Source organism: Schistocerca serialis, chromosome 5 (genome assembly GCF_023864345.2).
Source record: "Schistocerca serialis cubense isolate TAMUIC-IGC-003099 chromosome 5, iqSchSeri2.2, whole genome shotgun sequence".
NCBI lineage: Eukaryota > Metazoa > Arthropoda > Insecta > Orthoptera > Acrididae > Schistocerca > Schistocerca serialis.
Genome location: NC_064642.1, coordinates 612,934,255 through 612,958,675, shown reverse-complemented (window position 1 = coordinate 612,958,675; position 24,421 = coordinate 612,934,255). Strand labels below are relative to the sequence as shown.

Sequence of the window (24,421 nt, the reverse complement as noted above, 5' to 3'; positions counted from 1 at the left end):
GCAGCTGCATGTTTGTGTGCAGATCGCTTAGGGGAATTCAAAATTGACATCCTTGCCCTTGAGGGAATGAGGTATAGTTGTAGGTAAACAACTAGAATTCTCTCATATACAGATTTATTCACACTTAGCGTCTACACAGATACAAGTCCGGAGGCTAACTGCCGTTAGCGTCCAACATGCTCTCCAAAGCCCTCTCCTCAAAGATAGCACACTTACGCACAGAACAAATATCGATTTTTATGGCGCTCTACGCCACATAGCTCCCACCCCCCACCCCCCCACCCCGCGCAGTATGGAGTACGTCCCTGTGAATGGGGGGGTGAGAAGTTAGGAAGGTAACGCACAGTTCTTCTGCGTCAGGCAGAAGCGGTCGACTGGTAGGAGACTGGGGGGTGAATCCCGGTATATCGACGGTGAAGTCAGCAAGCGACGCCGGCGGCTGAAGACGACGTCCCGTCCTGGAGTGAAGGTGTAGCACTTCGTCAGCCGGCAGGCGGAGAATCACCTTGCCAGAAGGCCTAACAAAGGCACGCAAATTGCCACACGCAGCACTTCTGCTCAATTTAAAGCGGCGCACCACACGAGATTCTGCACTTCCTCCCTCAATATTGTCACACGCGAGTACCACACACACTGTATCGCCATCTACGACAACAGATAATTTATGTATGTCATCAGGGTGCACGTGTGTTGTGAATTCTTGGATGGCACCTGTACGAGCAATGGTAGGGAGGCAGGGAGGTGTGGGAAAGCCATGGCAGGGGGAAGCATCTGCTAAGAGGGGGGTGGCAGGTGCACTAGACTGTGCAGGAGACAACCTTGGGCGATCAGCTGACAGACGAGGGAGCGTGACCGAAGGCAACAAGGAGCCAGTGTGGGTTGAACGGCATGACAAAGAGCTGTGACACGAAGATGGTAACACAATGGTAGAATCCGAGTGGTTGGCAGTTCGACTGCGAGGGCTGTGAGGAGTGAAGCCCCGAAAAGATTGGCCACTCGAATTAGATGAACGCGGAGAAGGAGCAGTGCTCGGCAGAGAAACACGCTGTGGAAAATCAATACCCAAATGCATGGTGTGGGAAGATGGATGGCCGCTCGAAGCAGGAGTGGGAGAAATAGGGGCAGAATCAGGGAGGTTCACCTGAGACTCAATGAAAGCTGGTTTCACTCGGTTGAGTGAGACCGTGGTTACAGAGTCTTTTATGAGGAGATCCATGTTATTCTCAGAGCGTTTGACGACCTTGTAAGGACCTGTGTAGGGCGAATGAAGCGGGGCTTTGACTGAGTCGTCTCTGAGAAACACGTACTCACAAGAGTCTAGCGTGCGCGGTACGTACACGCGCGGAGGTGTATGAGCAGCCGGAGGTGGCAGCTGAATTTTGCTGCAGTGCAAGCGCACCCGCTCGAGAAGTGAAGGGAGTTAAGAGGGCTGTGGAAGTGGGGTCGGAGTGACTAACTCTCCAGGCAAAACCAGAGGTTGCCATATACAAACTCGGCTACGGACCCCTTGAGGTCTTCCTTGAAAGTCGCACGAAGGCCAAGAAGCACGAAGGGCAGTGCCTCTGTCCATAGTGAGTCATGGCAACGCAGGGCAGACTTCAGGGTGCGATGCCATCGCTCGACAAGCCCATTGCTTTGGGGGTGGTATGCAGAAGTATGAATTTTGACAATACCACACATTTTACATAAGTCAGAGAAAACTGAAGACTCGAATTGTCGCCCCTGGTCAGTGGTGAGGTAAACAGGTGAGCCAAATCTAGAGATCCACGAATCTAAGAATGCTCGACTTACTGTCTCAGAGGTAATGTTCGGAATAGGCACAGCCTCAGCCCACCGAGTCATACTGTCAATAGCTGTAAACAAGTAACGGAAACCCTCGGAGGGGGGCAAAGGGCCTACGAGGTCGACATGAACATGGTGAAACCGGCCTGGAGGTTGGGCAAAACAGCCAAGGGGTGGAGAAGTGTGCCTGGAAACTTTGTTCTGTTGACGCACCATGCATGCCCTTGCCCAAGACTGACAGTCACGGCGCATGTTTCTCCAGACAAACCGTTCAGCTACCAGACGGGTGGAGGCTTTGACACGGGGGTGTGCTAATGTGTGTAGTTTGTCAAAGACCTGGCGTTGAAGGGGCTTAGGAATGAATGGCCACAACGTACCAGTCGATTCATCACACCACACTAAGTCAGATATGCCAGGGAAAGTAGAGTGTACCGGTTGGAGAGAGGAGCTGTGGTCTGAAATTAACTGCATGGTATCAGGGTCTGCCAATTGCAACCGAGGTAGGTCCATTAAGTCAATTAAGGTTGTGACAGCACCAACACGCGAGAGAAAATCAGCGACCACATTGTCCGCTCCTCGGATGTAGCAAATGTCATTTGTAAATTGCAAGATGTAATCGATGTGATGAAAGCGTTGTGGGGGCGGATCAGCCGCAGGATTTTTTATGGCAGGAACCAACGGTTTGTGATCAGTGAGCACATAGAAATCTCGTCCCTCAACATCAGTTCTGAAGTGTCTTATGGCCTCGTAAACTGCAAGTAGTTCTCTGTCGAATGCTGAGTATTTCTTCTGCGCTTTGTTTAGCTTTTTTGAGAAAATTGCAGGGGGGTCGTAACATCGTTGTATGTCTGACTCAGTACTGCACCGATAGCATTGTCACTAGCGTCAGTAGTGATAAACATTGTGGCATCCGCCCGTGGGTGAGCAATAGTGACAGCGGAGGCCAACAGCTGTTTGAGTTCATTAAATGCCTTGTCCATGTCTGGTGTCCATGGTACCTGGTGGGTGCCAGAAGTTTGTGGGCCAGCGAGAGCATCTGTGAGAGGAGCCTGCACCGCAGAAGCGGCTGGCAAATGTTTCCGGTAATAATTAACTGTTCCAATGAACCTGCGTAATTCCCTGTAGGTCTGAGGGCGTAGCATCTAGAGAACAGGCTTGATTTTGTCCTGTGGTGGTGTCAGACTGTCCGATGACACAACATAACTTAGGAATGTGACGGATGACTGGTGCAATTGAGTCTTTTTATTGTTCAGTTCAATACCAGCGGCTGCTAAAATATCTGTCACGACTTGAACACGCTCCTCACTCTGTTCTAAAGTAGAAGCAAAAACCAATATGTCGTCCATATATACGAAACAAAAGTCTAGATGGAATAAAGTTTGATTGATGAAATGTTGCCACATTTGGGGTGCATTTTTCAACCCAAACGGCATAAATGTGTATTGGAACAGCCCGAAGGGAGTGGTTATGGCAGTCTTTTCAACGTCCTCCGGAGCCATAGGAATCTGATGAAATGCGTGCTTACAGTCCAAAACAGAGAAGTACTTTGCACCTGCGAGCGCATGATTGAAGTCTGCGATGTGTGGGAGCGGATATTTATCAATGATGGTGCGGGCATTTAAACGCCTATAGTCTCCGACCATACGCCAAGTACCGTCTTTCTTTTGGTCAAACAGGATAGGACTAGCCCAGCAACCGGAAGAAGGTTCAGTTATTCCCTTTTGTAACAGATCGTCCAATTGTTCTTTTGCAATTTTCATAAATTCCGACTTGAGGCGGCGTGGACGTTGCGATATGGGCGGCCCATCGGTTAGACATAACCGATGAACTGTGCCGTTAGTGACTACTGCAATACGTGGCGCGGCACGATAGTCAGATGTCCGTGAAGCGGAGCAGGCAGTGGCGGACGGGCCAAGCTGTGGCGCTGAGGGCACGGAAGTACAGGTGTGCCACCCGCTCGTAGGCTGCGTAAAGGCCGCACACGTGTTAACATGGGCGAGGTTGGTACACAGGTTCTTGGTAGCGGGCCGTGCCGCTACGAGCGCTGTAGGCACGAGTGGGCGTGGCCGGGCAGCAGATGGCCGTAGTTCATTGCCACAAGCTTGGCAAGTTAATTTTCCATTCGGAACGCAAGGAGCATGAGCACTCGGGCATACCCCATCATTACAAAAGGGGGTGCTGACACAGTTTACAGAGTTCACAACACTGTCGCTAACGTGCGCGGGCACGGGAACACCAGATTGGCACGGACTGACCTTGTCTGTAGCCAATGAGTCATCTGCTTGTAGTGCCACGAGGCGTTGTTGTGTGGAGGCCAACTCGTGGTGTATGTCGCGGAGATGCAGCAGCATTTCCATACGTTCCATCCGCAACTTAAAAGACTTGGCGCACTCCACTAGCCACTTGTTTGTCCAAGATTGCAGCTCCAAGGATAGGTTTACACACTTCTTAGCACAGCACACATGTTTGGTGTTAGCCGAACTGTCACTCGGCGAAGCGAAAGGAATATGTTTGTTAAGGGAGGGGTACAACACAGTATTTTGCACAAAATCTAGTGACAACTGATAGTGCTTGAGGAAATCAATTCCGAGAATAGGTTCTTCAATTGACACTAGAAACGTCCACTCCAGGTTGCACTCGGGCGAAAGTTTCACTGTATACAAAGTGCAACCCGAACACCGAACACTGTAGGGTAGACAAGTTCACTGCACGAAGTACTGTTTTGTGTGGTTGCACTTTATTGGTTGCTAGGCGAACCGGCAGCAAAGAGACGTCTGCATCAGTGTCTACCAGAAAACATACACCTGATCGTAAATCGCGAACATAGACTCGACCACACTTACTGTTATTTTCCAAAACGGAGTGCAACGTGGGATGGTGCCCGTTGTTTACATCGCAGGAGGTGGCACCGTAGCCTACCTGCGGTTGGAGTTTGGGTAAGAACACGGTGACTGGCATTTGCGAGCTTGCGCCCCGAATCTCGCGTGGAAGAAACAGTAAGGTTGGGTGGGCCTGTGCCCTTGTGGGTAGTTGCTAGGTGACGGAGTATGTGCCCCAGAGTCTTCCACAGAGGCCGATGCACTGTCGTTGCGAGGCGTTGCACTCGGGCGAAAGTTTCACTGTATACAAAGTGGAACCCGAACACTGTAGGGTAGACAAGTTCACTGCACGAAGTACTGTTTTGTGTGGTTGCACTTTATTGGTTGCTAGGCGAACCGGCAGCAAAGAGACGTCTGCGCCAGTGTCTACCAGAAAACATACACCTGATCGTAAATCGCAAAAATAGACTCGACCACACTTACTGTTATTTTCCGAAACGGAGTGCAACGTGGGATGGTGCCCGTTGTTTACATCGCAGAAGGTGGCACCGTAGCCTACCTGCAGTTGGAGTTTGGGTAAGAACACGTCGACTGGCATTTGCGAGCTTGCGCCCCGAATCTCGCGTGGAAGAAACAGTAAGGTTGGGTGGGCCTGTGCCCTTGTGGGTAGTTGCTAGGTGACGGAGTATGTGCCCCAGAGTCTTCCACAGAGGCCGATGCACTGTCGTTGCGAGGAGTTGAAGGTGCAGGCAGGGCGGCTAGTTTAAAAAAACTTGTTATCAGCAGCACCAGACAAGGGCGTGGCGTCAGAAAGCGTCTTAGTGCGGTCACGTCCAGAATGCAGTGCACGGAGCTCACGTTGCCTGGCGGAGTATGCTCTGTCAGCGGCGCGTAAACGTTCATTTACTGGCCTATCTTCATACGCAGAGATTGCAGTCTGGACAGGCAAAGGCAACTTTTCAGTCCAGATTTCTGCAAGCGTGTCATCAGGCATAACTTGCTCATCGACGAGAAGACGGATGCACCGCCACAGCTGGGACGGAGACCTGTCGCCGAGACGCTCTTCGTAGATGAGCTGTCGCACATTTTCTCTCCTGGTTTTAGAGACGCGCTCCAGTATCGTTTGTTTCACCACAGCATACTTCCCTGCTAGGGGGGGCTGCTTTGACCAGATCATAAATTAAATCGACGCGGTCGTGAAGATGGTTCATGAGGCAGGCGAAGCGTGCGTTGTCGTCCAAAGCACAGACATTGAATGTTTGCTCAACCAGGTTAAACCAGAACTCCGGGTGAGCGGGTTTGAAATCTGGTAATTTTGGCAGATTCGGCACTGCAGTCACTGCGGAGGTGCGCCTATTACTTCGGACGGAAGTAGAGCATGCAGAAGATTGCGAGTCCGGATTATTGGTGCGGGAATCGCGAAATTCACTTGACACCGGGGGGGCGGCTGAGAAGCGACGGACGCTCGAACAGTGTGAGGATCGTAGTCAAAATGTGCATTCTCATTGACGTGGTAGCTTGGAGAGAAGCCACAAGTGCTTAAGTATGCCGGTGAATGTCCGTTATGCACACAGTATTCACTCGACCGTGAGTAGTGGGGCTGGTTGTAGATGTCGGAGTAATTACTATCCAGCACAGAATTGTTGACCTGATTAGAAGCAACACAAGGATCCCACACACGTCCACTAGGATGCACACTCGGTGTGATATTTGCTGTTTGGCGAGCATTGAACACCTGTTGACTAGCCGGCGCGGAAGGATACACACGTGGCGGGAACTGATACGAGTTTGAATTTACTACTGGATTTTCCAAAGTAGCAAAACCTCGCTCGACGCCAAGAACTGTATTGAATTGTGTGTTCGACACAGGAGTAGAAATCTTCCGACCAACACTCTGTGGAGAACACGTGGGAAGGTCCAGGCTAACAAAGCCAGAGTCCAAGACCGTTGGCGGTTGGAAGAAACTGGCGGCACTCGATGAATTCCACTGCATGTTCTGGCTGAAGGATTCCGAAGATTCTTGCGGCATGTCCACTACGACGGCAGGAGTGCTGGAGAGATGTTGCTGGAATCCGGGCAGTGGTGAATGCTGAAAGGCCATTGTCTGGAGCTGAACAAAGGCCCTCGCGATCGCGTAGAAACCCGACGTGGTAGGCATGTAAATAACCTTCAGGCGGTAACTCGGATGCGTATTACACAAAAACGGGGTCACCAGTGAGGGAATATGGTATAGTTGTAGGTAAACAACTAGAATTCTCTCATATACAGATTTATTCACACTTAGCGTCTACACAGATACAAGTCCGGAGGCTAACTGCCGTTAGCGTCCAACATGCTCTCCAAAGCCCTCTCCTCAAAGATAGCACACTTACGCACAGAACAAATATCGATTTTTATGGTGCTCTACGCCACACCCTCTTGATAGTTTCAGGCGTTCTGGTGGTTCTTGAAGGTCCTGGTTTCTTTTTCTGCACACTTCCAGTATCCATAAAGGTGTCTGCCCACATAACAGCTAATTGCTCATCAGGAACACAACCTGCAGGCATGATGTTGAACTGTTTCAACAAAAAATGCACAGTCCTCTCTTGCCCACTGCATGATCGCTACTAAACTAACCCTTAAAAAAAAAGTTAAGGCTTGCACTTTTGATTGCACTGAAACCCACACAACAATGAGTAACAGCAGCTGTGTGCCGCGTGTTTCAAATAAGGAAGTTACCGCGCTGCACCCTGTACTATCAAAGGGAGAGCCACCAGCGAAATGACATGTCATATACCAACTGTTATGTAAACACTGTTCAGCCTTTTACATCAGCATGACTACCACCAAATTATCAGTTAGGATGAAAGGGCATAAGCAGAGGGTGTATACTTGCAACAAACAATCTCCTCCAGAGTGAGATTTTCACTCTGCAGTGGAGTGTGCACTGATGTGAAACTTCCTGGCAGATTAAAATTGTGTGCCAGACCGAGACTCGAACTCGGGACCTTTGTCTTTCACAGGCAAGTGCTCTACCATCTGAGCTACCCAAGCATGACTCACAACCCGTCCTCACAGCCCCAATTCTGCCAGTACCTCATCTCCTACCTTCTAAACTTCACGGAAGCTCTTCTGTAAAACTTGCAGAACTAGCTTTCTTAGAAGTTTGGCAGGTAGGAGATGAGGTACTGGCGGAATTGGGGCTGTGAGGATGGCTCATGAGTCAAGCTTGGGTAGCTCAGATGGCATAGCACTTGTTCGTGAAATACAAGGGTCCTGAGTTCGAGTTCCAGCACAGTGTTTTAATCTGCCAGGAAGTTTCACATCAGCGCAAACTCCGCTGCAGAGTGCAAAACTCATTCTGGAAAGATTACCCAGGCTGTGGCTAAACCATGTCTCCGCAATATCCTTTCTTCCAGGAGTGCTAGTTCTGCAAGTTTTGCAGAAGAGCTTCTATGAAGTTTGGAAGGTAGGAGATGAGGTACTGGTGGAATTGTGGATGTGAGGATGGGTCGTGAGTCGTGCTTGGGTAACTCAGATGGTAGAGCTCTTGCCAATCTGTCAGGAAGTTTCACACAATATCCTGTTGCAGAGCATGCTCTACAACATGACAGTCATGACCCCAGTGCCTGTTTCACCACACGCACACACACGCACACACACGCACACACACGCACACACACACACACACACACACACACACATTCACACACACACACACACACACATTGATTCTTCCTGCAAAACACCAGTTTCTCAGAACTCCACAATTGAGAACTAGCGTTACAACATGTCATTGGTTCTCACCACCCACATAGCCTCAATTTACGTTAATTTCTTCTGCCTCAGCATTTATTCCCAGTGGCTACTCCTTTCTTCACGCCATTTTAGTTCTGTACATCTTCCATTTTCTAATTCATTTATTTCTCACCCCCCCCCCCCCCCCCTCCTCTGTTACATGCACTGTGCTTAGCTTTTCACTCTATTAACTTGTGCACGATGTTTAAGCAGTAATCTCTTTCTTGCATATTACCTTGTCGTCCACATTTTAAGCTCTCAGGTTTTCTAATCTCATCTGGTGTAGTCCCCAACAATCAGTCTTTCCTTCTCATACTGTCAGTAAGTCTCCCCTCACCCGGTTCTGTGTGACTTTCCCAAAATCTTCCTCTTTTCCTAAACCTCTCCAGTCCTTTTCCTTCACCCCTTTTCCTTCTCCTTCAACACTTCTGGCTGAAGAAGGAGCCAATGGCTCTGAAAGCTTGCCTAATTATAACCTTTTATGTGTGTGTTCTGCCGTCACTTGGTGAGTAGATTTTTTTTAGCTATCCAATTAAATTATTTTTTCAAAAATTGATTGTTCTCATTGTTAAATTATCATATGGATGCTCTTCAGTACAGTGCATATCAACACTGTCATCACACTTCTTACCACTAAGTCTAAATAAGGCTTGTTTGATGCTCTCCATGGTGTCTGGTAGGCTGACACTAGGAGAACGATAATCTTAAGAACAGTTCCTCATTGGCAGATAAGTTAGATATATATACATACAGTTCCACTCTTTTAAGGTAGCAATGCTATGCAAAATGTACTGTATTGTGTTTTTTATTAATATACCATGCATGTACTCCCATATATCATGCATATCATTAAAACAGCACACATTTTTGTACAGAAGCATGCAACTATTTACAAGAACATCATTGCCATAAGGTGGTGATAATAAGCCCAGAACACCACATGCTGGCTTTACAAATTTTATGCATATCTGTGGGGTGACAGCCTTCTTGACCCACTCATCTGTGTCACACTACTGGGACAGTTTGTTTTACAGCTCACCTCCCCTGCCCACCACATCCCTCCTAACTCAGGATTCACTTGACAACACAATGAGATACCAGTAGTATTAACAGTACCAGTCATTGTCTTTTTTGATAATTTGTGACATAATTCTGCTGACTTCTTTACCAATCTTACATCAACTTACATTCAATTCATTGTTTCAGTGGGAAGGCTTTTTGTTATCTAAATTATCGCATAAAAGAAGTTGGTTCTTATGTAACATAATGGACATTTTCAACTACAACATAAAATTACTTGAAATTGTCCATCTCTTAACATAGCAGTCATGTTCATTATATTCCCTCTGTCAGTTCTCATTGTGGAATTAAAGTTTTGGTTTTTTATTTCCTTTTCAGAAATTATGTGTAACATTACTAACATTTACTGTAAGTCAGGACCCTTCCTTATTCAGGCAGAAATCATACGGTTCATGTAAAATCCTAGAACTAATCCCAAGAACAACATCCAATTTATTTTTTTGAAACTTTATTTAAAAAGCCTTTATAAGATGCTGAGTACCTCAGTTGAAACACAAGCTCAAAAAACCTCCATTCAAGTAACTAGTTTTAACTACAAAGTGACATTTTAATTAGTATTGATTAATTGAAATGGAAATAACTTTAAAAGTATGTTATCTAGACAAAATCTGAGATCAAATTTGCACTTTCCTAACCAAACAAAATCATTGGACACATGCAAGACCAACATACTGTTACATTTTATTTTTGTATTTTATAGTGATTTTTGTTTCGTATGTTTTTAGCCCCTCTATCCATATTCAATCACTGTACTATACAGACAGTTTGAATGTGAACAGAATGACTATCTATGAGGGATTGCGATTCTTAGTTTCATGAACTTCATCTTTCCAAAAATTTGCTTCCAGTTTATTCAAAATTTTATAAAATATAATTTGATTTAAAAGACTTCTTGTAATTATGGTATCTGGCTTGGTTAACAATATAATAAGAAGCTTTGATTACAAAAGAAGCTGCCTTAAATGATGGTGGGCAGAGTGTCTACAGTATCCACAATGAACTGACAATGATTTCCTGGCAGTAATTGTGACACTTCAGATGACCCTACATTTTAGTCTGAGTAACAGTATGGTGGCAACACTGATGACATATTGGAGTGCCTCATATACCTGTTATTGTTTGTTAAGCATGCTGAAAATAAAGGAACATTCCTTAAAGTTTTGTTTGTTATTTAAACCACAATATCACTGCAGATTGCAAATGAAGCTGTTGACTTCCAATACTAGAAGCAACAAGATAAGTAAATCTGTGAGAAATGTGGCTTGTATTACTGATGAGGACTTGATTATATGCCAAAAAGTAAACATGGATGGATCTCAATCTTACTAGCCCAATGGAGCACTATGTATGTAATCTATTGTCCACACACCATATCAGGTGCTTCTTTATCAATTTTTTCAGTATGAAAATCCAGTGTTAGTCTTCCAATATAATGGTAAATATCTTCACTTTTGTAAAACAGTCTGGGAGTCTGAGCTGCAAAATGCCCTGATTGGAGATATTCCTCTTTTACTGAAAAATGATCTGCAGAAGAAATCACTTTTCAATCCTTCCATGATTTTAATATTACAAATAACTTTGTACTGGATGACATATGTCCCAGAAAATAAAACCATGCATTAGAAAAATAAGTCTGAGGACAAGTGAGATAGCCTTCATTTAGCATTTGTGACAGCATTTTTCTAATATTGTCATTAAGAAATGTTGTACTCAATTTCTTATACACATTTCTAGCATGTGAAACGTCATTTCAACAGACAACAGTTACCAAGGACAGTAGTGTTTCAGCTCTCACCTTGGCAGTAATCAGCAGTGCTAGCACAGTATTTCATGCAAAGCAAATTTTGATTAGTTATTTAATTTATTACATGCTTCTATGTGGCAGTGCACTAGTTTTTTAGTGTCGGATTCTCTGTGTTATTTCTTTACATCTAAGTGCTTATAAAAAGGCTGTGATTATGAGTACTACTCCGTTTGTGTATTATCACACCACCATGAGCATCACTCTCCTCTGACTCAAATGAAGCAAGTTACTGCTAGAGAACTGCAGTTGGAGAACCAGCTTTCACACTGCTTTATTATGTGGTTAATATGTAATCGAATATGAATTGGTCTTTGTGAATTCAGTAACCCTTTAGACACATTTACGTCTTTTGTAACCCCACCCCCTCCCACCCTACTTAGTGCCCCTGGATTATTTCACAAAGTCCTAAAGGTTTGTGAAGCAAGGCAAAAATTATATCAATTATAATTACTAAAGATAGGAGACAGGCCCTCTGCAAGAGTATTTTCTTGTTGAATGTTTGATATAAAATATTTGCAAGGATCAAAATTATTTGGGTTCAAAAGACAACAGAACACTTCTTATAATAAGAAAAAAATTGTTTCAGTAAGGTCATTCAAGCAAACGTACAGCCTTTACCATACAATAACTGATAGAAAAAGACATAAATTTAAAGACTGAAATTTACACTGTATTACATAACTATATCAGGGCCATATTCATCAGCATAACAAGGCATTCAACACACGAAATGAAATAAGCTACAAAATGTAATTGGATGGATAAAATATCTACTCAGCAAACAGTGGCAGAGGAGAATATACATACAGATTAAGTAAATGTGCAAGCTTTTGCAGCTAGTGGCTCCTTCTTCAGGCAGAAAGGTCCACTGGCTCCAAAAGCCTGCAGATTTACTTAACCTTTATATATGTTTCCTCCTGCCACCACTTGGTGAATAGATTTTTTATCTATCCAGTTACATTATACTATACTGAAACAGGCTACAGGAAAAATTGTAATGAAAATGCTTCCCAGAAAACACAGTACAAGTTGAAAAAGCTTATACAAAAATATCTCCATTCCCTCAGGAAATTCCAATGACAGGACCATAAGGCTTATAATAACCAATCATGGTGTTAGACAAGATTGCTGTCTGTTGCCAGTCACATTCCTTTTGTACTCAGATGGCACAGTGAAGTAATGGAAAGTGGCAGCTCCAGAAGCTATTAATACCTTACTCTTTGCTGATCTGAATATCTTTTGCTCCTCTGAAGATAATGTATAGAAATCAATGCTCCTGCTAAATAACACAGCCAAGACACACAACTCTGATATTGAAAGACTAAAATAAAGTTATGGTCTCTACGGTAAATGAAATTATAAGATAAAAAATATATGTAAATCACATCTGTCTAAAACAAATATCAGACTTTAATCACATAGAATGCAACATCACATATGAATGGAGAAGGTTAACTAGTGCCATGCCACATGCCCAGAAGAATATTTTCGAAAATCTACTGCACAGAAACCCATATGGAATTTTGTTACACAAAATCAGCCACAACACTCCTGTATTGCAGTAAAGTATGAACCTCAAAGGCCAATTGCAGGAGCCGAATTTAAACCACAAAAATGAAATTCTTGGAAGAAACAACTACACTCCTGGAAATGGAAAAAAGAACACATTGACACCGGTGTGTCAGACCCACCATACTTGCTCCGGACACTGCGAGAGGGCTGTACAAGCAATGATCACACGCACGGCACAGCGGACACACCAGGAACTGCGGTGTTGGCCGTCGAATGGCGCTAGCTGCGCAGCATTTGTGCACCGCCGCCGTCAGTGTCAGCCAGTTTGCCGTGGCATACGGAGCTCCATCGCAGTCTTTAACATTGGTAGCATGCCGCGACAGCGTGGACGTGAACCGTATGTGCAGTTGACGGACTTTGAGCGAGGGCGTCTAGTGGGCATGCAGGAGGCCGGGTGGACGTACCGCCGAATTGCTCAACACGTGGGGCGTGAGGTCTCCACAGTACATCGATGTTGTCGCCAGTGGTCGGCGGAAGGTGCACGTGCCCGTCGACCTGGGACCGGACCGCAGCGACGCACGGATGCACGCCAAGACCGTAGGATCCTATGCAGTGCCGTAGGGGACCGCACCGCCACTTCCCAGCAAATTAGGGACACTGTTGCTCCTGGGGTATCGGCGAGGACCATTCGCAACCGTCTCCATGAAGCTGGGCTACGGTCCCGCACACCGTTAGGCCGTCTTCTGCTCACGCCCCAACATCGTGCAACCCGCCTCCGGTGGTGTCGCAACAGGCGTGAATGGAGGTACGAATGGAGACGTGTCGTCTTCAGCGATGAGAGTCGCTTCTGCCTTGGTGCCAATGATGGTCGTATGCGTGTTTGGCGCCGTGCAGGTGAGCGCCACAATCAGGACTGCATACGACCGAGGCACACAGGGCCAACATCCGGCATCATGGTGTGGGGAGCGATCTCCTACACTGGCCGTACACCACTGGTGGTCGTCGAGGGGACACTGAATAGTGCACGGTACATCCAAACCGTCATCGAACCCATCGCTCTACCATTCCTAGACCGGCAAGGGAACTTGCTGTTCCAACAGGACAATGCACGTCCGCATGTATCCCGTGCCACCCAACGTGCTCTAGAAGGTGTAAGTCAACTACCCTGGCCAGCAAGATCTCCGGATCTGTCCCCCATTGAGCATGTTTGGGACTGGATGAAGCGTCGTTTCACGCGGTCTGCACGTCCAGCACGAACGCTGGTCCAACTGAGGCGCCAGTTGGAAATGGCATGGCAAGCCGTTCCACAGGACTACATCCAGCATCTCTACGATCGTCTCCATGGGAGAATAGCAGCCTGCATTGCTGCGAAAGGTGGATATACACTGTACTAGTGCCGACATTGTGCATGCTCTGTTGCCTGTGTCTATGTGCCTGTGGTTCTGTCAGTGTGATCATGTGATGTATCTGACCCCAGGAATGTGTCAATAAAGTTTCCCCTTCCTGGGACAATGAATTCACGGTGTTCTTATTTCAATTTCCAGGAGTGTAGTATGGTGTTCCAATCACAGCTGTAATGAAGACATCAGAAGGAACTAAAGATCTCCCCAATAATAGCCAGAATTGAAGACGACAGACAAAAACAGTTCAAGTGTGTAGTTCGAAGAGGCAACAAATGGTTGCTAAACAAGCTATTGAATAATGACTGATTATCTGTGAGTAATACAAATTAAAAAAGGAGATTTCATAAAATAATTCTGACATCTAGATATGCAAATTTACTTACTCTCATGAATCTAAAATCCAATTTGAGACACATACCAGAGGAACTGCCTAAGAAACATAAGAGAATCAAGAGTTAAGTTCTTGGCATATGAGTTAATGCTATTTCACCAAAGTGGGCTGCAATGCTATACAACACCCAATTTGCTCTGCTTATCATGTCTGGGAAGCTATACGTCTGGTATGGATCTGAATGGAAAGGAGAGCGGATCAGAAAGTAACCATTAGACATGGTTCTCACTTAGGTGTTATGATGTGCAATACAACACATGAGGCAACTTATGATATGATGAAGAAGCAACCCACACTGGTGGAGTGCACAGAAAGGTAGTTGAAGTGATTTAACTGGTTCACACATGGACAACAGCAATACAACTCCAAAAAACATGTCTGTTTTATCAGTGCGACACAGAGTGCTGGTTGCTTCATGTAATAGGTTTATAGATTTGCATGCATTCTCCAGTATGGAGTCTTTCTCATTCAATTCTAAGGAAACTATTCAGTAAAAATGATTAGCATACAACCAGGTATGGAGTCCATGAAGTACAACAAGGAAAGCTCTGCCTCCAAACGCTCTGCCCAATGCACACGACATACATGCCACTTATGGTGGAGTTGTGGATCACTTTGATTCTCGACCCGAAAAACTCCTTGTGCGACATAACAGGAGTCTGATGGGATACCGAGTCCCTCTCCCTTTATGAGGTATGTAGGGTAAAAAATGCCCCATTCTAAACTGGAGATGCCAAGAAATTGGATGAGGGGTGACAAGGAACTCTGCCAGGGGTTCTGCTTGAGATCTGTCTGCTGGTTGCCTCTGCCAACTGCTGCAATGATTGGGAGAGGTACTCCACCTCTGTCAGATCTTCCTTGGCAAACAGTTCTCCTGGATGGTTGTTTGCACCAGACAAGGATGAAAATTATACGGTGGACAGCGAACAGGCAGGGGACATCACTTTGGGCTTAAAGCAAGCTCTGGTGGATCCCTCCCACCTACTCAATCATCTTCTGCATGTTTGAGTGATAGTATCCGTCACTCAGCTTGATCTGAACAGAGCTGGTTAGCATGGCATGCCAGGCACTGCTGACCCACTGCAGCAGTATAAAGTTGTTAGCCCTTATGTCCCACCACGATGCCTTGTGTCCACCCAGGTGTCCATTCGATGACACATGCCCAGACGGAGGATCCTCGCCAATATTGTGGCACAGTCCTTGGGTCAGGAATATGAGGCACTGGGTGCAATACAAGATCAAAGAGGTTGCAGCACTGATGGCCGTGCAGGACCTCAGCTGGCCCGCACCTGCTTATTGGAGTTGCTCAGTATGACACCCAAAATCTGGACAGTGCATCATCTCTAGATCCCACTGAAATTATTTTATTTAGTTGTAATTTGAACATCCCAACCAATGACTCATCCTCTGCATTTGATGCAGGATGGAACAGTATGGTGGTCAGGTGCAGAATACCATTTTCGTAACAGAACACTTCAAATTCCTCCGGCACAAATTGGCGACCATTGTCTGAGACCAGCATGCGTGGCACAGCCTCAATAGCAAAAATGGCAGCTAACACCAAAATTGTAATGTGTGAAGTAATGGAAGACAACTTAGCAAAAATATGGGAAGTTAAGACAAGGTGTCTACAACTGACAGCCACATGGTCCACAAGAAAGAACCCACAAAATCCAGTGCATCTTGTCCCATGGGTGCTTTCGTACAGACCATGGAGAAAATTTTTGTGTTGGAGCTGCCTAGTTACAGGTGCACACTGAACAGGAATACATCATGTACTCAATGGATGAATGAATTGCTGGCTAGTAGATATATCACCAAGCCAACACTCTCATTTGTGACATCCCCCCATAAGAGGCACATAACATCTGCAGAATGCATAGTCACTATGATGGTGGAATCAAAATACAGCAATTCTGATCTTCTGTAGCAAGCAGTAAGACACCACCGACAATGGTGAGTCTGTAACGAAGCTTGAAATACCTCTGGAGAACTCAATCTGACCCTGTGTCCAAACAGTCCAACCATCCTTGTTGGACCACTGTACTTACTCTGCACACGAGTGAGGAGAACTCAGTCTGACCCTGTGTCTAAACAGTCCAACCATCCTTGTTGGACCGCTGTACTTACTCTGCACACGAGTGAATCCTTGCTCACAGCTTCTGTTACTTCCCGCTCTTTCAACGGAAATTTTTTTTAGGTTATCCAGAAAGTTCTATTCTAGCAAAAACCACATTGCCTCCTAACTGTCAAAGTAGACATCAGGGTCCATCAGTAACCTTAACAAAGCATGCACACTTGTGTTCTATAAGGTGGGCTGGTAGTAAATATAATAAGAATAATTACTCAGAAACAAAACCCAACACTGTAAACATTGTACAGTTCTGTCCAGGAGGGCAGACTGGACACCAAACAGGGCGATGAGCAACTTACGGCCAATGAGGAGGTGGAACATAGTGCCATGCAAGAACATATAAAAACTTGTTTACACTGTACACATTGTGAAGTCACATTAATGTGACCAGTGTCTCTGTTTGACGTCAGTGTGCTATAATCACTCGCAGACGGCACTAGCAATGGAGTGTATATAAAGCATATCAAGGGGATGCAGAAAACAGTGCAGTCATTGTAATGCAAAAACAGAGTGATTTATCTGACATCCAAGAGGGCATGATCATTGGATTTCACACCAAGGGTGGAAGCATTTCTGAAACAACTAAGTTTCTAAACTGTTCACATGACTGCTGTGGTTAAAGTTTACCATAAATGGCAAAATGGCACTATCCAAAACCAGTATCAAGGTACTGTGGTGCACCATGGACCATAGATCACAGTGGTGAATGACAGCTGTGAAGATGTTTACAAGTGAATAGATGTGGAACAGTTGAGCAATTGACTGCCCAGATGAACCAAGGGGCTACCAACAGGGTCTCCTGAATGACCATTCAGCATATTCCTGCAAGTCGGCCTCCACAGCAGGTGTCTGGTTCATGAGCGGCATGCTAACTGCTATTCACTAACAGTGAAGGATGAAATTTGCACACCAATAACACAACTGGACATCCACTGAGTGGTGACAGGTGGGCTTTTCAGATGAGTCACATTTTATCCTCCATCTGACAGATGGCTGTTGGCATGTAGAGCGTGGAACATCAGAAAGCGAACCAGCTGTTACAATTGTCACGTGGGTAGGGGGCAGAGGATGAGGCATTATGGTCTGGAGAATGTTTTTGTGGCATTCCATGGGAGATCTCATCATTCTGGAAGCCACAATGGATCAACACAAGTACACATATATGCTTGGGACCATATCCACTCCTACCTACAATTTGTTTTTCCTCGGCGCAATGGCATCTACCACCAGAACAATGCAACATGTCATGCAGCTCACAGTGCATGTGCATGATTTGAAGAATGCCAGGATGAGTTTGCCATTCTACCCTGGCCACTGGGCTAACTGGGTTTAAAACCAATTGAGAATTAGTGGGACCACCTCGATTGGGTTCTTTGCACCATAGATCCCCAACCGAGAAACGTAGCACAACTGGCTTGGCACTGAAGGCAGCATGGCTGCACATCCCTGTTAGTACCTCCCAGAACATCTTTGATAATCTTCCTGCATATCTCGTAGGAGTCCTCACAGCAGAAGGTGGTCACATTAATGTGAGTTGTCAGTGTATGACCATCAGTGCCTCCTTGTCAATCTGGGAATAATTTCTCTAAGCTGCCAACAAGGTGTTTGACATAAAAGTAATAGGCTGCTCCAAGCCACTGGGATTTCTGTGGGAGAGAACTGTGCCAATGCCATATTGGCATGCTTCAGTGGTCAGGGTCAAAAGCTTACCAGAGGTGATTGTGGTCAAACAGGGGACGAAGAGGACATGTTGCTTTAGTCCTCATGATTGTAACTGAGACAGTTGCATGTTGTATTGCTTCAGTGGGAACTGCACCTTAGATTTGAGGTCAGCAGCAATTTCTCATTCAAGGGGAGGTGTATGCAGTCAGAAACAGAGGAAAAGCCAGTGACAGGACAGTAACATTAATTGGGCTTTAAGAGGAAGTTATGTTCACATAATATGAGTCTTGCTCAATTACTGTATAATACAATTAACAAACTTGAGGGCAATATTAAATGTAAATCTCATGTGACTAGGGCCTCCCGTCAGGTAGACAGTTTGCTAGGTGCAAGTCTTTCGATTTGATGCCCCTTCAGCGACTTGCGCGTCGATGGGGATGAAATGATGATGATTAGGAGAACACAATACCCAGTCCCTGAGCAGACAAATCTCCGACCCAGCCGGGAATCAAACCTGGGCCCTTAGGACTGACATTCTATCGCGCTGAAAACTCAGCTGCTGGGGGCGGACTACGGCAATGTTAAATAAAGGGAAGAGAAATTTGCTGAAGGTGAGTTGGGAGATGATATTGTGAGAATAATTAATCAAAGCTCTAAAAGACTTAACTAAAAACAAGGCCATAGACAACAGGTCCTCAGAAATATTGAGATCCTTCCATGACAAAATTAGTCCTCCTGGTATGCAGAATATATAAGAATACCCTCAGACTGTAATAATTCCAATTCCAAAACAGGCAGATGTTCAAGGCTGGTTCAAGAATGTTTTTCCACACAAGTGACTTGTCATACAACCTCCCCCCCCCCCTCCCCCTCCTGTGTGATACTGGAAAGTGCCATGGTGTAAGTTTCAACACGCACAAGCAGCACGTTTGGAGATATTTGTGTAATTTGCAATAACTGCACACTGCATTTGCACCTATTCCCTTCCGTTACAACTTTGCTCAACTGCCACTTGCTGCCACTCAGGCTGTGGTCCATACAGTAGGAAAAGTATGGCAAACACTTGTGAGAGGCACCAAACAGACAGAGCACAAGCGAGACCAAAAAGATGGCTTCAGTGCCCTTGTTTGAAATAAGTAGCAGCACTGTAGCATGAAAATGTGGGGCAATGGATAGAAAAGAAAACAGGAAGGTAGTCAAAATCACCTTTCTTTCCAGGGCCAGTTCAAGTACATTTTTCTACACAAGCATTTTATCATTTGCCATCCTCCCCTCAAACTTTTCCCTTGTACTATTTCAACCGCATCAGTTTTCACTACTAATTGTGTTATCCACTGATACAAATCTTGCTCATGGGCAGTGGCATAGCGTGAGGGGAGACTTTGAGACTTAGTCTCCCCTGTATTCGGGCTTAAAAAAGATTCAGTAGCAATTCATAACAAAAATATAAATAACTTTCTGCTATGAGCTCTACATGTGCGAAGACAACAGTCTTGTAGCCCGCGCCGCACCCCGAGTATTGGTGTATTTTCCTGCTTGAGACTCGACTGCTCTCAGTCTCTGCCTCCCTTCCCTTACCTGGCTGTGTGCGCCTGCGCCCCCTCCACTTCCCCTCTTCCACGAAGGCCGGTGCACTGCACTTGCTAGCAGGTATTGAGACTAGTCTCTGGTGCTTCTATGCACGATTTTAACACGGAAGTGAACAGTCGCGCGGTTTGTGTTCATAGTCATTCTTGTGAGATTTTAGAGCATTTTTTCGTCGTGTCGCCAACATGAGTGAGCGAGCAACTGAACACCTTATAGAATTTTTATTAAAAACGCCTTTTTCTACATTAACATACCGTACGAAAAAAAGTGCGAATCGAAGGACAAACGACCTACTCCTATACTCAGTGTAGTTTACAACCACGCTACACCACTGCTCATGGGTGCCATTGGTGACACTCTTTCCATCTCTATATGGCATCCCAACAGTGTCTTGAGTCCCTTTAGTCTTAAACTGGCCCTGCAGTTGCAGAAGCTAACTATAAATTTATTAAGTCATGTTTGCAAGACACGAACACAAATTATTTACAAAATAATGGAAAAACTGCTAAAAGCTGACCTCGAGAAAGATCAGTTTGGGTTTCCAGAGAAGTGAAGGGTGGGATCCAGGAATCAATATAGATCTTACGACTTATCTCAGAAGATAGGTCAAGAACAGAAAACCTATAATTATAGCAATTGTAGATTTTGAGGAAGCTTTTGACAATGTTGACTGACAATGTTGACTGAACTACTCTTTGAAATTCTGAAGGTAAAGGAGATGAAATGCATGAAGCAAAAACTTATTTACAATTTGTAGAGAAACCAGTTTCGAGTTATATGGGTTGAAGGACATGAAAGTAAAGCAGTAGTTGAGAAGGCAGTAAGACAGGGTTGTTGTAGTGTATCCCTGACAGTATTCAGTCCATACACCGAGTGAGCAGTAAAGTAAACAAAGGAGAAATTAGGAAAGGGAATTATGTTCAGAGAGAAAAAATTAAAACTTGGAGGTTTGCCAGTGACATTGTCATTCTGTCACACACCACAGGACTTGGCACATGAACTGAAGGAATGGACAGTGTCCTAAAAAGAGGTTGTAAGATGATCACCACCATGAGTATAACAATGGAATGTACTTAAATTAAATTAGGTGATGCTGAAGAAATTCGACTAGGAAATACGATGCTATAAGTAGCAGATGAGTTTATCTATTTGGGCACCAAGATAACTGATGATGGCCAACACAGAGAAGATATAAAATACCAGCTGGCAACATTACAAAAATCATTCCTGAAAAAGGAATTTGCTAGCATCTAACATAATTCAAATGTTAGTAAATTTTTTTCTGAATGTATTTGCCTAAAGTGTAGCCTTGTACAGAAATGAACAGTGGATGCTAAGCAGCTCATATAAGAGAAGAATAGAAGCTTCTGAAATACGGTGCTGCAGAAGAATGCTGAAGATTAGGAAATTCCTGGATGGAACAATAAATAAAATGAGGGAAACCCACCTTAGTGGACTGATGTGTGGAAACACAGAGACACTTAACAGAAAATGGTATTTGTACTAGCTCTTAAGCTCGTGCTCTTTTTCTAGTAAAAGTTCACACTCTATTTTTCTTGTTAATGTTCATATATTCACACACACAAACTCACAGACACCAAAATGTAGCTCCTGCAGCTGTGGGAGTGTACATTTGGTGCCTGTGTGGTTGTGTGAATACGAGTACTTTTATTAGAAAAAGAGCTCAAAAGCTAGAGCGAATATGGTTTTCTGTTGTGTGTTTCTATGAACCACACATCAGTCCATCCAGGCCAATGGTTGCTTTTCCCTCATTTTACGTAATGCCGAAGATTAGATGGGTAGATCAAGTAACTAATATAAGATACTGAATCACGTTTGGGAAACAAGAAATTTATGACACAACTTAACTAAAAGAGGGGATACATTAATAGGACAAATCCTGAAACATGAAGGAATCACAAGTTAGAGGAAAAAGTGTGTGTGTGTGTGTGTGTGTGTGTGTGTGTGTGTGTGTGTGTGTGTGAGTGAGTGTGTGTGTGAATCGGAGGGCGGGGGGGGGGGGGGGGGGGGGGGGGGGGGGGGGGAGGTGCAAAAATTGTAGAATAAGTCCAAAGGATGAATACAGTAAGCAAGTCCAAATAGATGTAGGTCGCAACAGTTATTTTGTTGCTGTTAAAACAGAATTAATACAGACAAGAGTATTGAAGAAAAGCTGGACGATCCTATCGAAGGTGATGCAAAAACAGAGGAAAAGATAGAACTGACAATTGTAATAACAGGAAATTTGTAAACTAAGCCATTTTCTTACAGTAGTGAAGATGTACATACAATAAAAAACAAGATATACCGAACACCTAGTGCAGGAAGAACTAAAGAAATGTGAGGCTTCAGAGAAATTTAGAAGAGGGGAAGTTTTGAGCCATGTTTACTCACTTAACATTAAATCATCACTGTGTGTTAGATGTTTACTTATATCCTAGGCTTTCAAAAATTACGTTTTTGAACTTTGTTAGCTAAAAGGAGGTCAGGGGACTGTGGCTGGTAGCTGTAGCTCTCACTCAGTAAATGCCCAGCAACTATGGAGTCAGAATTCTTCAATCTCAAGCTGCTTTCATGTTCAGCTAACCTAGTTGCTATATCTCTGTCTGATTGACTAATATAAAATATAGTAACTGATAAACCCAGCATTGCCCAGGTATTCATTTTGCCAGTTTTCTATTGGAAATAAAAACAAATAATGAACCGAATTTGTAGTGAAGTATCGAAAAAAATGCATTTCCATTTATTCATGAACACATCTTTGAAATTATGAGACAGCTGTACAAAGACATATGCATAACATACAAGTGTCTAAGTACAGTATCCAAATTAAAAAACATGATCCCAGACAGTTTCTATATGGGCACAATTGCTTCACGTGTCTACAACACGATTTTGTAAACATCTCTATGACAATGCCTTTTCATAGCTCTACAGATGACTGTGGTTTCCATGTAAAGTTGTTTGCACTTCACAGCTAAAGGCTGCCAAAAGTGCTTCCAGGCGTCAGGGATTTCCTTAATTAGTCTCGACTGTACGAGTGTCAAAGTAGTAAAAATTAAATATATTTTGAGGCAATTTTTCACACACCTCAGAGTTTATGACATCATATCTCTTGGATTATATGTCGTACAATGATATATTTGTGCAAGTACATTCAGCAGCATATGTGAATACTGTCAGCAAAAATGTTACGAATAGAGTTAGCAGCAAAGGAATAGCAAATTTGAACATCCTGCACAATGCAGCAGTTTTTCATGCATCTCAGTGTTTATGATGTCATACTCCTGAACTGTGTTGGATAGGTGGATCTTAGCCACATAGCAATTGTTGCCTGATAGTAAAGGCAGTAAAGGACATGTGTACCACATCTGGTTGAAATCAGTCCAGAGGTTTAGCAAATGTCTAACACATGCACTCTCTCTCTCTCTCTCTCTCTCTCTCTCTCTCTCTCTCTCTCTCTCTCTCTCACACACACACACACACACACACACACACACACACACACATATTCATTTTTATAATATGTATGGATTAAAGCCAGTACAAATAATTTTTACACCCTGCTGTTAGCTCCTTCTTTTTGTTTCAAAAACAGTTCAGTGTCTTAAATACTTTGGTAGATAAATAAACATCTACAATTCATTTTTATGGATTCACATAAATAGTTAATTTTTATTTAAGAAATACTTGATAATGCATGTCAATAATTATTTATTTGCTTAACATTCCTTGTCATGTTAATCCTCCATTACAAGAATTACATTTCAGAAATAGGTAGAAAAAATAGCTACTGCCAAAATTAAGAAGCATCACATATTAAGGGAATGACAGATAAATTTGGTTGCAGTACTTACTTCTTATGCCACAAAAGGAAAATCTTTCACAAAATTCTGCACCAATGAGGAGGTACACAGCCTTTGGAAGTTCCTAAAGAGACAGGAATCTAAATTATACATGGTTCCTAGTTTTCAAAATAATTTCTACAATACAATGCCGCCTAACCATACTTTAGAAAGTGTTTGTGTGTGTGGGGGGGGGGGGGGGGGGGGGTTATGCGTTTTCTGTAACACGGTGCAGAAATTTTCTACAGAAACAAAAGTAGCCAAGATTTATAGATTTAGATGCACTGAACATGAATATCAAGGTTAAAACTGTCTCCCAGCCCAGGGTTACAAGTAAAGAAAGTGTATGTCTCACAGCCACACTTACGGGACTCTATAAGAGCAAAGGTATTGTGATGAGGGTTCCTCTGCCATGTGTGAGATGGACATTTCCAGTACAATTTAGCAACAGAGAATTATTTGTGCACTATAAGTCACATGAGCATTGTCGAATATAGAAACCACATGCAATTTAGTTAGATTAGATTAGTTTTTCATTCCACAGATCCATGCTGAGGAGATCCTCGTGGATGTGGAACATGTCAACCTTTTTTTTTTTTTTTTTTAAAAAAAAAAAAGCTGAAAT

General features: G+C 44.1%; 1 protein-coding gene across 1 annotated transcript in view; it reads right to left on the bottom strand.

Moving 5' to 3' along the window:
* Positions 1-24,421, bottom strand: part of LOC126482132 (peptide transporter family 1-like) — a 314,290-nt gene that overhangs the window by 260,449 nt on the left and 29,420 nt on the right. Inside the window, exon 4 of the mRNA XM_050106109.1 lies at positions 23,809-23,881. Coding sequence (XP_049962066.1) covers positions 23,809-23,881 — 73 coding nt within the window. The remainder of the gene's footprint in view (positions 1-23,808; positions 23,882-24,421) is intronic.